Source organism: Benincasa hispida, chromosome 11 (assembly GCF_027475165.1).
Source record: "Benincasa hispida cultivar pf3 chromosome 11, pf3_genome.v1.1, whole genome shotgun sequence".
Classification (NCBI taxonomy): Eukaryota; Viridiplantae; Streptophyta; class Magnoliopsida; order Cucurbitales; family Cucurbitaceae; genus Benincasa; species Benincasa hispida.
In genome coordinates this window covers 48,529,869-48,546,802 of record NC_143488.1, presented here as the reverse complement: position 1 = coordinate 48,546,802, position 16,934 = coordinate 48,529,869, and the positions used below count along the sequence as shown (strand labels likewise).

Below are 16,934 nucleotides of genomic sequence, written 5' to 3'. Positions count from 1 at the left end.
GGGGCCACTGATACTATTACAAGTATGGGCTTATGATCGATTTCCAATTATAGCACCATAAGTCCAACTACAGGCCCCAGATCATCGTCCACTTAGTGCTAGATATTATTTTATTTATATATTTATTTCATTACCATTTTATGTAAGAATATAAATTAATTGTATTTTTTTATAATTTTAGATGGAGTGGTGTATTAGCTGCCTCTAAACAGTCAGCAAATATGTTGCTCGTGTACAGAAAAATATTCGACATGCTGACGTATAATCAGGTAGTAAATATGTATATAAATGAATATTTAAAATATTTTATATGTATACTTATTATTATTTTTTTGTCAGGTTATTTGGAAGCTATACACACAGATTTGGTCATCCTTACCTGATTATTGTCGTGATGGTGAACACATCTACTTGACTGTTAGCCCTCTTATATGCTTCCATATAGTAGAGTGGCATCATCCAGATCGTGTGCTGAGACAGTTCAGTATGTGACAAACGATACTTTCATTGTCCTATACACTCCCAGCACTACACCAGATCGATTTAAGAGGTAAGCACGACCAAGACTGTCGTCGAATCCACGCGTAATATTTATCCTACTGGCATGGATGACGTGATTGTTGTCCACAAGGAGAATTAACAAATGAGTCAGCTGTATCAGATGACTACTTTCCCTGATGGCGATGACTACTTTCCCTGATGGCGCTTACTATTACTACATGGTAAGAGATTTAAAATTAGACATTTTCCATATATATGATATGAATATTGTTTAATATTTATTTATTTTTATTGTACAGAATAATTTTATTGGCGATGTTCAACAATATTCAGTGCAGAACAACTTACCAGAATTGGGTTCAATGTGTCAACAAACATTGGTCAATGTAGAAGGTATTATTCAACAAACAAGACGACTCAATGTTGCTGACACCGACGAAGACGTATTCGTCATAGACAACAGCGACAACGGGGTGAACCTAATTTAGAGGGACACGAAGACATCCCCATGAGGAGTAAGGGCCAGACGGGTCGTTTTTAATCCCATATTATATCATTTTCAAATTGTAAATTAAAGAACTAATTGTAAATATTCTTTAATATCATGGTGTTTTTTTGTTTTAATATGAGTGCAAAATGTTTTCATTGTAGATTAAATATATAATTAAGTTTAATAATGAAGGAATTAAGTTTAATAATTAAGTTTAACAATTAAAAAAATAATTATAAGCAATAATGAAGAAATTAAGTTTAATAATTAATTTAAAAAGAAAAAGAAAAAAAATTATAAGCGAATCGTGTGCCGGGTACATGAGTTCGCTTGACCGGTCAACCAGTCAGCCGACGTAGTCAGTTGACTAGATTAAATGGTACTCGTGTACCGGGTACACGAGTCAGCCATATGGAAATTGGATACTCGGTACACGATTCCACTAACCTAGTTTTATTAATACTTTCCCAAAACACCTATTCTTAGAAATTGATTCCCTCCAACCCTATTTTTGTCATTATTTATTAAAAAAATATTATTTAAAAAAAAATCTTTATATTTCAAGAATCTATTTTTATTCTTAAAATTTGATCATAAATTCAAAAACAAACCCACATGACCGTTGAAGAATTTTTTTTTTAAAAGGGCACACCCGTAATTTCAATAGAAAGTCAATGTTTATTGGCATTTTGATCAAAGGGGTCAACCGTATAATTTCCCCGCCATTTCACTATCGTCCATTGACCTGCGATTCTTGGAGATCTGAGAAGAAAAAAATGCCGGTGAAGGTAGTGAACGCCACCGTCTCCGACTTCAATGCCAACAAATTCCGATCAGAACTGCCAAACAATAAACCTAATTTCATCCTCTTCTTGGTCAACAGAGACAAACCTTCCACCTCTCTCAGCTGCTGTCCTGGTATGTTCAAATTTTTTTGTTCTTTTTTTCCCCACTTTTCCTCTTACTTCTGAAGAATTTTTCTAGCAAATTCTTTTTCAAGGTTGATCACATTCATTTTTTTAAAAAAAAAAATTTGGGAAATAGTAGCATTTAATTGATTGATGAAATAATTTAGGTTGAAGGATAAAGTCTGCAAGAGTATGAACTTTTTTGTAGTTTGGAATTTCTTAAACCATTCCTAGTTCACACTTTGAGCTTTACATGTTTAATGAAATGTCTAGATGGAAACATCACGATAATATTTGGTATATTGTGAGCATGGATTTAAGAATGCTTATTTAGTACATTCTGTACAATCTAACCGTCCTAATTTTCTGCTTCGTCAAGAAAAACAGAGCTTTGATTCTGTCCTTCTAACCAGAAAAAGCATGGTCCACTCAACACCGTTTCGAGCTTCTACTTGCCTTCTATTTCTTGCAATGTTCTTCGCTTCAGCCTACTCCACTCCTGACCCTGAAGACCTTCGTCTTGTTGTCTCTGAATCCACAACTATTCAATTATCTTGTGGCTTGCCTGTGAAAAATTCTTCAGGTTCTATACCTGGAACTCTGATGGTTTGTGAAAGAGTATACATCCAAGGATTATTGAGGTTCAAAAATCTTTGGAAGTTTGCACACACAGTGAAAGTGAAGGTTTCAATGAGAAATTCAAGTTCTAGGATACCAAAAGTTGAGGTTTGTTTTCATAGGAATATGTCACTTGGGATAGGAATGTGCCCTCAAAAGTCAATGGGAGAAAGCTGTCATAGGTTCTTGGGCTCAATCCATGTCATCATTTAACCACAAAATTTTAGATATTAGAACTTCTGGGTCGTCCTTGAAGAATTTTGAAGTATCAATTGAAGAAGAATTCTTTCTGTATCGCATAATCTTTTTAATCCTGGGCGTGGTATTGATGAGTTCAGCTTCCATACTGAGCAAGTCGTTGGTATCCTATTATAGCAGTTCTATGGTAATTGGAATTCTCCTTGTAGTGTTAATAATCCTTTTTCAGGGGATGAAGCTTCTTTCTACTGGTCAGAGGAGCTCACTTAGAATTTTTCTATACGCATCTGCAGTAGGTCTGGTATCTTTTTCTCTTCATTACACATTTGGATTATTGGATCAAGTACTTTTGGAAATGGTTAATCCTCTAACAATAGCAGCATTTCTGGGGGGTTTTATTTTTCTGATTGGAACATGGCTGGGCTTTTGGGTAGTCCACAAATTTGTTCATCAGGAAGATGGATCGATTGATACAAGTATACCACTTTTTGTCACATGGTCCATTCGGATTTTTGCTACTCTTCTCATTCTTCAATGTTCTTTGGATCCCTTGCTAGCAACAGGAGTTCTAATATCTGGAATAGTGGCTTCATCAATGCTGAGGAAAATCTTTAAGTACAGATTTCTTTGTCGTCGCCTATACAAGAATTTATTCAAATCTCCAAAGAAAAGTCCCATGAGATCTCAAAAGTATTATATGCTACGTTTGGATGATTCTGATGATGAATGCACGTTGAAGACTCCCCTGCTTTATGAAGACCCTAGGTTCTATAGACCTCAAAACAAAAACTTCATGCTGCAGTCCTGTCATTCTTTTAAAAGTAGTGATGTATATCCTTCAGCGTTCCATTCCACGCCTAAACGGAGAAAGTTTTCAGAGAATGAGTGGGAAAAGTTCACCAAGGACTCGACTAAAAAGGCTTTGGAAGGACTAGTTTCTTCACCGGCTTTTAGGAGGTGGCTTGTTGATCATGCAGATAGAATCGGCATAGCTTCTCGAAGCAGTTGAGAGTTGAGAAGCGTCGAAAGTGCCTCCATTGGTTCTGATTGGTTCTAGGTCGATAACGATGCTGTAAGATTTCATGAATAAAACATGCAGCTGCCTGCATAGACTTTTCTTAGACAAATTGATCACACCCTCTAATTTGTATTTCCTTGTATGCTAGATCATTACTCATCATCTATGTTTAGGATACTTCAAAAAGTGGCATTTACAAACTGTCTGGACGCCCTCGAGCCTAAGGATCTTGTTTCACAGCTTTATGTTGTAATTCTCTCCATATGCTTTATGCAATAACCTATGTCCTTAAATATATTGCAGCGAAGGCTATTTGTTAGTTTCTTTTATCTTGTAAGCTTAAAACACCACATGGCCATGCGAAAATGTTGTTGCAGCATCATCTAACTACCAATTGTGGATCACAAAAGTCAGGGAAACTTGTATGGTTTAAATTACAAGTATGGTTGATTAGACTTTCATGTTTGTTTGTGCCTAATAGACTTCCTAGACTTTCTATGATTTCAATTTTATGTTTAATAGATTCTTTTTTGTTTATAGAAAACGGAAAAATTTATTGATGAGATGAAATTACATTAGAAAAATCCTATCTAATGGATTACAAAAGTAAAACTTCTCCAATTTGATCATGAGATTAGACAAAGGAGGATTCAATTTTTTCCTACTAAGGGATAAAAAAAAAGTAGTTGATGTGAGAAATGGTAGTATTGTTCTGTATCTGAAAAGACACGTGAGTTTCTCTCAAACCAAGTAGATCACCATAAGTATGCTTGGATGAAATTTAGCGGAACCTTCATTTCCTTTTTGAAGGGATGATTGTTGAAAAAAAGATAGGGGATCTATCGAATATGTAGAGGAAGACGAAGAGGTATTTGTAAACCAACTTCACAAAAAATGATGCTCATGTTTGGAATGACTTAGAAGAAAATTATTTTTTAAAATTTATTTTTTAAAATTTATTTTTATTTAAATACTTTTCATAAAAATTCCTTATAATAAAAAAACACATGTGTTTGACTACTCATTTTCAAAAGTGTTTTCATATACAAGCTTGTTTAGTTTGATGTCAAATTATTATAAAGAATAGCTATAAAATACTATGAACTAATAATTTAAAATCATGGTCGTCAGAGTTAGTTGTATTGAGTGGACACGAGAGTTGACGGCCAGTTGTAGTGGCTGGGGTAGGACAACAACAGTTGTTGGAGTTTTCTGGCGACAGTCAAAAGTTGACGATGGTGGTGGTTGGAAGGGGTGGTCGAGGTTTGTCGGCAGTGATGGTTAGAGATTTCTAGAGGTGGCCATATGTGAAATAACCATAACTTCTAAATGTAGAGCATCGAGCATCGAGAAACGAGTATTGAGAATCGAGTAGCGAGTATATAACATAGAGCATATAACATTAAGCATCCAACATCCAATATCGAATATCAAGTATCAAGAAAACTTATAAATAGTAGCATGCGGATGATTTTCAGGGATAGATGGGTAAATTCACACGATACTGATCCAAGTAGAAGACCACTTTTCATTTAATTTTAAAAAATATCCATTTTTTGTTTGGCCCCTTCTTACAAAATACCCATCAGAGCGGCTGATTTTGCAACTTATCCAGTGCGTTGAGGAGGCTGTGCCTCAATTTCCCAACGAAGAACTTCATCTTTTTAGGATAATGGAGCGATAAAATTTTTTTGAGGGTAGTGAATGTATAAGGTTCTTGAACATGAATTTCAGCACCAAACATTAAATACTAATGTTTACAGATTTGGCAGAAAAGGCTCCATATTCCTCTGAATTTTAGCACCAAACATTTTCTTCAACTTTAAATATGTCAAATAGGTCATGAATTTTCAAATTTGTGTCAAATAGGTCCATGAGATATTCAACATTTAAAAAAAAAAAAAATACAAGTCTACTTTACATATAATTAAATTTCATCTTATTGATCATTAAATGTGTCCAATTCTGTTCAATAGATTTGCAAATTTTATAAAATGTTTAATAGATAGTAATCTTTAGACATAAAATCACAAGATTAAGTACATATTAGATACAAAGTTGAAAGCTTAGGAACTTTTTATAGATCAAAGAATTTATTGGACTTAAAAGTGAAAGTTCATACATGTGAGAAACGTTTTAAAGTTCAAGGACCTACTTGGGACGAACTTGAAAGTTCATACTTTGGGCCATGTTTACTTCTTGTATACAATCCATCTATCTGATTATATCGAATGTTGTGAGAAGGGTTCGAGTTTGAGCATACCTGTCGGGACTCGAAAGATGGTGAACTATGCCTGAGCACGGTGAAGCCAAAAGAAACCCTGGTGGAGGCCCACAGTGATACTGACGTGCAAATCGTTCGTCTAACTTGGGTAATCGTAATGAAATGTAAGTCCCACTATGAAATCTGTTGGGACTCACTCCCTCCTTTTATCTAACTTTTCATCATTTACTATAATGTTTTAGTTAACGAGAAATATAAGAATGACATTATGGTAATCATCTATATTTCATTACGGTATCCTATCTTAAATAATACCAATGTACTTTTTTTTATTACCTTTACATCAATTTGTAGTAAACACAATAAAAAAAATCTCATTCCTTACGATTAAGGTCCATGACGATTGATACATGAATGTATACTCGTTAAGATTGTGACAATTTTAATTACAAATGAGCAAGCATGACATATTATCCATTTATATGAATAATATGTCAATTCTATGTAGGGACTATCTATGAGGCTTCTATCAAATTATAGGGGTTAAATTCTAATTATGAACCATAGAAACTAGATTCTAACTTTCTCTAAATTATTGGGACTAAATTTACAATTTAAATAATAAGGTTAAGAATAAATATCAAAATTAAAAAATTAGGAGAAAACATAAATTTTAAAAATAGAAAATAAAAACGAAAATGTTATCAAATAGAGCTTTGCAAACCTTAGGATTGAGAGGGATTTCAAATCCTATTTTAACCCAAAGAAAAAAAAAACTTTCTTACTAAAATGGTTAGATTTCCCAAGACTTCATATGGTTCAAGGGTAAACTACGAAGCACAGATACTTCATGTGAGACAAAGAATCTGTATCAGATACATTTGATGTATCTACTTTTACGCTTACTTTTTTTTAAAAAAAAAAATGACAAACAATTCATCTAATCTTTTTCAATTTAAAACTAGGCAACCTATTTTTTTAAGCAAGAGAAAAATGTACCTTCAATGTATCAGTATCCTCGTTTTTTAGAAATATATATTAAAATAATGTATAAAAAATGATGTATCATTCAACGTATTCATATCTTAGTTTTTCAGAAATTGACGAATCGCTGTATCAAATCGTGTAGTCGTATCTGTGTCTGTGCTTCATAGGGGGTAAGAATACTTATTTAAATATTTTTATCTTTCATTTTTTTTTAGTTACCATTCAAATACAAAATTTTAAGTAAAAAACTTATAATTACTTCTCAAATTTCAAATCACAAAATTTTAAATCATGACCCTATTTAGTAACAATATGGTTTTTAGTTTTTTGTTTTTGAAAATTAAGCCTATGGAGATTATTTTCACTTTCAAATTTCTTCATTTATTATCTACTTTTTATCAATAGTTTAAAAAACAAGTCAAAATTTGAAAACTAAAAAAAGTAGTTTTTAAAAACTCGTTTTTGTTTTTGGAATTTGGTTAAGAATTCAACTATTGTACTTTAAAAAAATATGCAAATCCCGGTAAAAAAATAGGAAGAAAATAGATTTAATTTTAAAAAATAAAAAACAAAAAACAAAATAATTACTAAACGAGACTAATTTTCTTGAAATTTTCAAACCTGGATTTAACCCTTTGTTATTTGGAAACATAAATATCGAGTAATAGTAACCTATTTATTATTTTTCATTTTCTAAGAAACATTTCAAAGCTATACAAATTTAGAAAAATGTTGTTTTCAAATATAGGAAAATGAATCAAATTATTTATAAATAACACCAAAATATCACCATAGATGGACGATTATCGCTATCTATCACTGTCTATCAATGATATTTTACTATTAATTATAAATATTTTTAACAATTTTATCTTTTAAAATATTTTCTCTAAAAAAAGAGAGACGGTAGAGTACAGGACCTTTAATATTAATATTGTTGTTTTTAAAACTTATTAGAGAAATATTGTTGTTTTGAAACTTATTAGAGAAATATTGTTGTTTTGGGAGTTCGAGGCTAGAAGTCAAGGGTTGAGGATTCGGCTAATGTAGAGGTCGAATGTTGAGAACTCGACAAACAAACAAAAACTTGGAAACAATACGTAAATTAGGATTGTCGAGGGTTGAAGTTTCGACAAACAAAGAAACACTTTAGGGTTGTCGTGAAGTTTCGACATACATGGAAATCTCGCTAATTTTGTGATGAGGATCTCGCTCTAGAAGAAAATCTCGCTAATTTTGTATAGTCTTGACATACATAAGTCGAAACTTCAACCCTCAACAAGGAAGATAAGTTGGTGAAGCAAATTGTAAGAGAGAGCGAGATTGAGAGAGCAAGATTGAAAGCGAGATTGTAGGAGAGAGCGAGACTGAGAGAGTGAGATTGAAAGCGAGATTGTAGGAGAGAGCGAGATTGAAGGAGAGAACGGCCATGACTAATGCTCTTTACACAATCGGGATAAGCTTAGTCTAATTAATCCTATGCAATCATCCCATATCCTCAACATTTCTCATATATACGTTGTTAAAAGGTTTTAATTAATTTAACCATAAGAACTATCATTAATGGATGCTATGTTATCATTAATTAGTACACATTGAATTAACTCAAGATGTTACATATCTGTAAGGTAAAATGTTCAAACTTCCATCTTTTATATAATTAAACTAAAAACAAAGGTTTAGTTATGCAAGTTACTACGCTTAAGAATGGACTTTCATCTAACAAGATTTACATACAAACAAAATAACTAAAATTCTGAGAAAATAATGATAAATTCTCTTAGTAGGCAACGACTAAGATAAATTCAATGATCGAATAAAATGGCGAAAGATTGATTCTCAAAGATGGGTTTTTATATTACTTCCATTGGAGCTTCCATTCTCAGAGATTGTAGGAGAGAGCGAGATTGAGAGTATCTCGCTGAACATCTCGCTCTCTCAATCTTGCTCTCTCATATTGTATATTCAATTTTTTTATATTATAAAGTTGTACATTATTCTTTTAATTAAATTGTACATTATTATTTTAATTAAGTTGTACATTATTATTTTAATTAAGTTGTATATTATTATTTTAATTAACTTGTACATTATTCTTTTAATTAACTTGTACATAACTTTTAATTAACTTGTCTTGTACATTATTCTTCTACTTAAGTTGTATATTATTCTTCTAATTAAGTTGTACATTATTCTTCTAATTAAATTGTACATTATTCTTCTAATTAAGTTGTACATTATTCTTCTAATTAAGTTGTATATTATTCTTTGAATTAAGTTATACATTATTCTTCTAATTGAGAAACAAATATTTTTTAATTGAGAAATAAACATTTTTTTTTTTCAGATCATGGCTTTAAACCCAGGACCTGTTGATCCTAATGTTTTGTATGACCAACCCATTCATCAATCATCTGTTGTATGGTGAGATCGTACTACTGGAGAAATATCTTGCAGGTATCGAGAGGCAGTTCTCCAGCGCACTATCCCGCTTCACCCTCGAATACTACCGCTACTACGCACATTTGGATTCTATGGGGTTGCTAGATTAGTATTTATTCAGTTGGACTGGCATCTGATCACAGCCTTGGTCGAGAGATGGAGGCCCAAGATGCATACATTCCATATGTCTGTTGAAGAGTGCACTATCGCTCTACAAGACATAAAAGTGTTGTTGGGGTTATTTGTTGACGGTAAGCCAGTCACCGGAGTGATGTACGATGACTGGTTAGAAGTTTGTCAACTGTATCTTGGTGCGACCCCACCTTCCGATAAGATTAAAGGATCGAGGTTAAGTTTAATATGGTTAGAAACACAATTTCGTCAGCTCACAGATGCTGCAGATGAGGAAATCGTCATAAGATATGCGCGAGTATATATACTACAAATGATGGGTAGAAGTCTGTTTTCAGATAAATCAAGCCATTTTGTTCACTTGATGTTCTTGCCACTGTTAGCTAACCTCCATGATGCGGGGCGGTATTCGTGGGGTGGAGTATGCTTGGCATGGTTGTATAGACAACTATGCAAAGCAACAAGACCTGAGGTTCGAGAGATAGCTGAGCCTCTCATACTTTTGCAACTATGGGCTTGGGAGCGATTTCCAACAATGGCTCCATAGCTACATGTTAATGACGCTCAGTTAGTTGGACGAGTCTACGGTTCTCGGTATGTTGTTTTAATTCAATTTAATTTTTATATCACTGATCTAGTTAATTTAAATTCTAAATTATCAATTTAAAAATTTAGGTGGAGAGATAAATTTTGTGTGACTAGGACAACCACACATATAGTCAGCCAGTATAGATACATGTTTGATCTGCTTCAACCTGAACAGGTATATTACACGGAACCTAATTGATTATTTTAGACACATTTTTATTGTATTTGTCTTTAATATTCTCTAATATAATATTTTTTGTTTCAGGTTATTTAGGAGCCGTACAAAATTATTATGCATACTTTCCTAATTTTTGTACGAATGGTCAAAACATATGGTGGACGATGAGTCATCTCATATGTTTTCACATTGGTGAGTGACATCTTCCTGACAAGGTAATGAGACAATTCGGTTTTCAGCAGGATGTCCCATCGCCTTGTAATATTGAACCCGTACGGCATGATATTGACCTAAGAACTGAAGATTGGTCTGAAAAAGTTGCATATTTGGTAGTGCGATGGCACTATCGTGCAAGATTTATTGCAATGGGGGTTTCTCTTGAACAATTTGATACAGATGTCACTCTAGAATATATTCATTGGTATAATAATATCACAAGGCGCTACGTCACTCGTCCAGGAGTAGCTGTGGGTCATCTGGTAAATGAATATTATCTAATTATTTTTAATTTTATTTTATTTGAAATATTATCTAATTGTTTTATAATTCACAGAGATCGAACAACCGTAGACTCCGTGAGGTTGCGAATGATCCGAACCAGGTTCTTGCTATATGTAGTGACAACCAAAGCTATATGGAGGAAATTCATTATATGTACGATATACCTATTGTTCCTCCACCAGCTCCTAGACGTAGAGGACCTGTTCGGGAAGAGGATGAGTTTGATGAGGTTGCACATAATGTGGAAGAGTTGCCCCCTATGATACGGACGGAGAGTCAAACTGATTATGTTAGTCCGATGATGATGATGCCAGCATTTGGTTCAGGACATTATGACTCAAAGGCTGGTCCTTCGTCTTCATACGTGCATGGACATGGCCGGGGTCGTGGAGAGTATAATGAATATTTATATTATGAAGCGCCTGCAGAGGTACCAGAGCAACATCAAGAAGAATCCGAGCAACCTCAAGTTCGAAGTCGACGACGACAACCAGCTCAAAATTGACGACGTCCGCCTTGTGGGACACATTGATTTTTGTAATTATTTTTATATAAATGAGATATTTAAAATATATATTTTTATTTTTATGAGATATTACTTTTTTAATTTATTCTTTTTATATATTATGAATAGTAAATATTTTGATATAGAAGCTTTTAAATGTCACTGACATAAATAATAATATCAGATAGTCTAAATCTAAAAAGTTAGGTAAAAAAAACTTCAATATTCAAATTTACATATTTTAGATAATAATTTGGGAACATAATAAATCAAATCAACACTCAAAACCTTCACATGCAAATCTATAAATAAGACTAATTGATATAAAGAACAGAAATTTTAATCACCGTAGTGTGGTCAATAAGTTTAAAAGATTTTACAATAATGATCTTGAATTCCTTTTGTACATTTGGTACCAAGATTTCGATGTAGTTTTTTTTTTCTTTTTTCTTTTTAAATTATAAATAATAATAAAATATTTTTAGAAACTATTTTTATAAAATAAAAAATTAAAAAAAAAAGAAAGAAAGAAGAAGGTGGAATGGGGAATTAAATAAAGGAAAAAAAAGGGAAATTTATACGGATATCTCACTCTCGCTCTCGTTCTCAGGATCTCGCTCTTTCAAACTCTCGCTTTCTCTCAAAATCTCGCTCTCTCTTACTCTTCCATCTTTCGTTCTCTCCCAATACAAAATTATTTATAACATATTAAATAATTATGAGTGTTATGAGGAAGGTTTTTCGTTCTCTCCACGTCAAATCACTTGAGATGAAAAAAATACCCTTCATAAAGTTTCCAAAAAAAAATCAGACCAAAAAAGAAAAAATCTGGAAACTCCCAAGTTAAGAAGCTTCGTGCCAGATATGCACCAATGAATGGATTAGAAAGAATAACATATCAAGCTGGAAACTCCCAAGTTAAAAAGAAAAAAACTGGAAACTCTCGCTCTCTCTCAAAATCTCGCTTTCTCAGATCTCGCTCTCTCTCAATATCTCGCTCTCTCTCTTACTCTTCCCTCTTTCGTTCTCTCCCAATACAAAATTATTTTTAACACATCAAATAATTATGAGTGTTATGAGAAAGGTCTTTCGTTCTCTCCACATCAAATAATTATGAGGAAGGTCTCCGGAATGATAATTGAACAGACTCAATAATAATGTTAGGGCAAGGTCGAGGATTCAAAGTTCGACGTACAAAAATACGAAAGGGGAAGGTCGAGGGTTCAAAATTCGATCTATGTAGGTTGAATTTTCAACCCTTGACTTATTTAAAAAAAAAAAACAACAATATTTTTATAAATAATTTAAAAATAATAATATTTTTTTAAATAGTTTCTAAAAGGACAACATCCTTCTAATTTTTCTGTAGAGTACATATTGATATTTGTACCTCGAAGGAAAAATATTATAATTTGGTTTGATGAACATGAAAGGAAAAAATTAATGAATTACCAAATTGAAAACTAAAGGAAAAAAAAAGTAAAGTAAAGAAAATATAGATATTGATTTTTTATCTTTGCCCTAAAAACTTATCTCATTGGGCATTTCGCTCAATTTCCCACCAAATTCACACTCTGCTATCTCACAATCGTGCTTTGAACAGTAATTCTTCGCAATCTGAGAAGAAAAAAATGCCGGTGAAGGTAGTAGACGCCACCGTCTCCGACTTCAATGCTGTATTTGAAAAATTCCGATCAGAACTGCCAAACTATAAAGCTAATTTGATCCTCTTCTTGGCCGACAAAGACCCTTCCACTTCTCTCAGCTGGTGTCCTGGTATGTTCAACGTCTTTGTTTTTCCCCCGCTTTTCCTGCTACTTCTGAAGAAATTTTGGGATTCTGTGATTACCCATCTCGAGAGGAAAATGATTATCGTAAATGTTACGCTATTGCTGTTTTCTTGCGGTTTTTTTAAATGGAAATTTGTTCTGATTCTGGTTCTGCCATTACTCCTCATTGCGATTGCTCATGTTTTCCCTTTCAATATTGAGTAAATGATTGTAAAATTTGTTTGAATTCCTCAAGTTTTCCCAATCATTTGAAGGGGGATAATGTCATGACTATATGCCCAACAGTCTATCTGTGAAATTATATTTTTCTTCCCATGCAATGAAGAATATTTGAAGTCGGAATTAATTAATTGAAGAAATTAATCTAGACAAAATGGGTTCTGTATTTGAGTTATGAGATTCTTAGGTTTAAGGATAGAGTCTCCAAGAGTATGAAATTTTTGTAGTTTGGGATTTCTTAGATCATTTCTAGTTCCCACTTTGAACTTTACATGTATGATGCAAAGTCCAGATGGAAACATCACTAAGAATGCTTATTTTGTTCATTTGGTCTTAAGTGGCATGTACAAACTAACCGTCCTACTTTTCTGCTTCGTCAAGAAAAAGAGAGCTTCAGTTCTGTCCTTCGAACCACAAAAAGCATGGTCCATTCAACGCTGTTTCGAGCTTCTACTTGCCTTCTATTTCTTGCAGTGTTCTTCGCTTCAGCCTACTCTACTTCTGACCCTGAGGAGCTTCGTCTTGTTGTCTCCAAATCCACGACTATACAACTATCTGGTGGCTTCCCTGTAAAAAGTTCTCCTGGTTCCAGGCCTGGAACTGTGGTGGTTTGTGAAAGAGTATACATCCAAGGATTGCCGAGGTTTAAAAATCTTAGGAAGGTTGCACACACAGTGAAAGTGAAGGTTTCAATGAGAAATTCAAGTTCTCGGATACCAAATGTTGAGGTTTGTTTTCACAGGAATATGTCACTTGGGATGGGAATGTGCCCTCAAAGTCAGTGGCAGAAAGTTGCCAAAGGTTCTTGGGTTCAATCCATGTCACCGTTTGACCACAAGCTTTTAGATATTAGAACATCTGGGTTATCCTTGGAAAGTTTTGAAGTATCAATTGAAGAAGAATTCTTTCTATATCGCATAATCTTTTTAATCTTGGGCATGGTGTTGATGAGTTCAGCTTCCATACTGAGCAAGTCGTTGGTATTCTATTATGGCAGTGCTATGGCAATTGGAATTCTCCTTGTAGTGTTAATGATCCTTTTTCAGGGGATGAAGCTTCTTCCTACTGGTCGGAAGAGCTCACTTGCAATTTTTCTATACGCATCCGCTGTTGGTCTGGGATCCTTTTTCCTCCGTTACATACCTGGATTATTACATCAAATACTTTTGGAAATGGGTATAAGTGAGGACATGTATAATCCTCTAGCAGCATTTCTGCTTGCTTTTATTTTTCTGATTGGAGCTTGGTTGGGCTTTTGGGTAGTCCACAAATTTGTCCTTGACAAAGATGGATCAATTGATACAAGTACATCACTTTTCGTCACATGGTCCATTCGAATTGTGGCTACTCTTCTTATTCTTCAGTGTTCCTTGGATCCCTTGCTGTCAACAGGAGTTTTAATATGTGGAATAGTGGCTTCATCAATGCTGAGGAAGATCTTTAAGTTCAGATTTCTTCGTCGCCTATATAAGAATTTATTCAAATCTCCAAAGAAAACACTGAAGAGGAGATCTCATATTTCTGATATGCCACGTTTAGAAGATCCTGACGATGAATGCATGTTGAAGACTCCCCCGCTTTATGAAGACCCCAGGTTCTATAGCTCTCAATACAGAAACTTCTCGCTTCAGTCCTGCAGTTCTTCTAAACGTGGTGATGTATATCCTTCAACCTTCCATTCCACACCTGAAAGGAGAAAATTTTCAAAGGAAGAGTGGGAAAAGTTCACCAAGGACTCAACTAAAAAGGCTTTGGAAGGACTAGTTTCTTCACCAGATTTCAGCAGGTGGCTTGTTGATAGTGCAGATAGAATCAGCATAACTCCTCAAAACAGTAGAGCTGAGAACCGTCGAAAGTGGCTCCGTTGGTTCTGATTTGTTCTAGGTTGATTACAATGCTGTAAGAAATAAAGATTACATGAGTAAAACATGCGGTTGCCTGCATAGTTAGCATGACTTTTCTGGAAAATAGTAGGATCAGGATGTGTTTAGACAAGTTGATCACACCCACTTGTATTTCCGTGTATATTAGATCATTGTTCATCACCTAGGCTTAGGGTACTAAGAGACGTATAGGTTGGTGTAGATTTGCACGTATTTAGCCATTTAATGGAAGAAGCATGTCAGCACTTCAAAAAGTGGCATTTACAAACTGTCGGATGCCCTCGAGCCTAAGGATCTTGTTTCACAGCATTTATGTGGTCATTCTCTCCATATACTTTATGCAATAGCCTATGTCCTTAAGTATATTTCAGCAAAGGCTATTTGTTAGTTTCTTTTATTTGTTTAATATCTTGAAAGCTTAAAGGTAGTGACATGAATCTGTGATATTCCCCCTACTCTCCACCCAACCCCTCCCCACCATACCATACGGCCATGCGAAAACGTTGTTGCAGCATCATTTAACTACCAATCATGGATCACAGAGATCAATGAAACTTATAATTTTTTTTAGGTTAAATTACAAGTTTGGCTTCTGAACTTTCATATTTGTGTCTGATAGGACTCCTAAGTTTTCAATTTTGTCTAATAGGTTCTTTTTTGTTTATAGAAAACATAAACTTTCATTGATGAATGAAATTACAAGAGGAAAAATCCTATCTAGTGGACACACACACACACACACAAATTCCAACTAATCATGAGATTGGGTAAACTATAACTAGAAAATGGAGGATTCAATTTACATCTACCAACTGAGAAATAAAAAAGTAGTAGATGTGAGAAAGGTTTGGTAGTACTTTTCCTCATCTGGAAAGACACGGAGTTTTTCTCAAGCCAAGTAGTTATTGTTAATTTGGGTAGTATATGTGGGATATTCCTTTCTTTCACAATTTGAGTCTACTTCATCTAGTCAATTAAGAATTCTCATATTGTACTAGTGCTTGTGAGTACAGGATGCAATCATCAATTCTCTAAAAGAGATGTTAACTGTTTGGTTTTTGTGTTAGATTGTGTGAGAACTGAACCAGTTATCTACAAAAAACTGGAAACAGCATCAGATGATATCGCACTTTTGAGAGCCTATGTTGGAGATAGACCAACATGGAGGAATCCCCAGCATCCATGGAGAGTGGATTCTAGGTTCAAGCTTACCGGAGTTCCAACCCTGGTCCGATGGGAGGAGAACGATAAAATCAGTGGTCGCCTTGAAGACCATGAAGCTCATGTGGAGAACAAAATTGATGCCCTTATTGGTGGTAAATAATTGTTACGTTATTGTCTGTTCGTTAAGACATGTGGGAAGTACCTTCCCCATAATATGCATTATCTTTTACTGTTCTTGAGGAACTTTTGTGTGATATCTATGTTTGATTGGTTGACGATTATATAGTTATCTCATACATAAAAGCTAATGAAGAGTATCAACACTGTTATAATTTGACAGCCATAGCCATTTACTCTGGAAAAAACAGAAGGAAAAACTCTCTTTCTTCCCTTTTGAATTCATCTCTTCTAGTTGTAAAAAAATGTGATGGTGGACAGGAGATTCTTGCTTGCCGTTAGGAGGTAAACTATTATTCCGGATAATTTTCCATAAGTTTCTTAACGAAGTCTTGTAGCTTTGTTGAACCACTTCTTAGTTCTTAATATTCTCCAATTTTTCTAATACATTAGTGTTAGATTTTGGATTTA

General features: G+C 34.0%; 1 protein-coding gene and 1 pseudogene across 3 annotated transcripts; both read left to right on the top strand.

Annotated features, from left to right (window-relative positions):
- Positions 1-1,722: 1,722 nt before the first annotated feature.
- LOC120091886 (uncharacterized) lies at positions 1,723-3,976 on the top strand (annotated as a pseudogene). Its single transcript, XR_016524709.1, has 2 exons — positions 1,723-1,909; positions 2,279-3,976. The product of XR_016524709.1 is annotated as an uncharacterized LOC120091886 (transcript).
- Positions 3,977-12,711: 8,735 nt separating this feature from the next.
- LOC120091936 (thioredoxin-like protein Clot) lies at positions 12,712-16,685 on the top strand. Of its 2 annotated transcripts, none has more exons than XM_090306799.1 (2): positions 12,712-13,066; positions 16,250-16,685. In XM_090306799.1, exons 1-2 carry the CDS (start codon positions 12,922-12,924, stop codon positions 16,504-16,506), a joined length of 402 nt encoding a protein of 133 aa, XP_090162925.1. In that variant the 5' UTR covers positions 12,712-12,921; the 3' UTR covers positions 16,507-16,685. The 2 variants fall into 2 exon arrangements, with proteins under 2 accessions (XP_090162925.1, XP_038906035.1); XM_039050107.2 differs by lacking the exon at positions 16,250-16,685 and adding an exon at positions 13,681-15,611 and having other exon boundaries at positions 12,792-13,066.
- Positions 16,686-16,934: the final 249 nt, after the last annotated feature.

Bases quoted from the DNA above. Each gene is read 5' to 3' on its own strand.
- LOC120091936 (XM_039050107.2), top strand. From the start codon at position 12,922: ATGCCGGTGAAGGTAGTAGACGCCACCGTCTCCGACTTCAATGCTGTA. The intron at 13,067-13,680 runs GTATGTTCAACG...TGCTTCGTCAAG, and splicing joins TTCTCTCAGCTGGTGTCCTG to AAAAAGAGAGCTTCAGTTCT.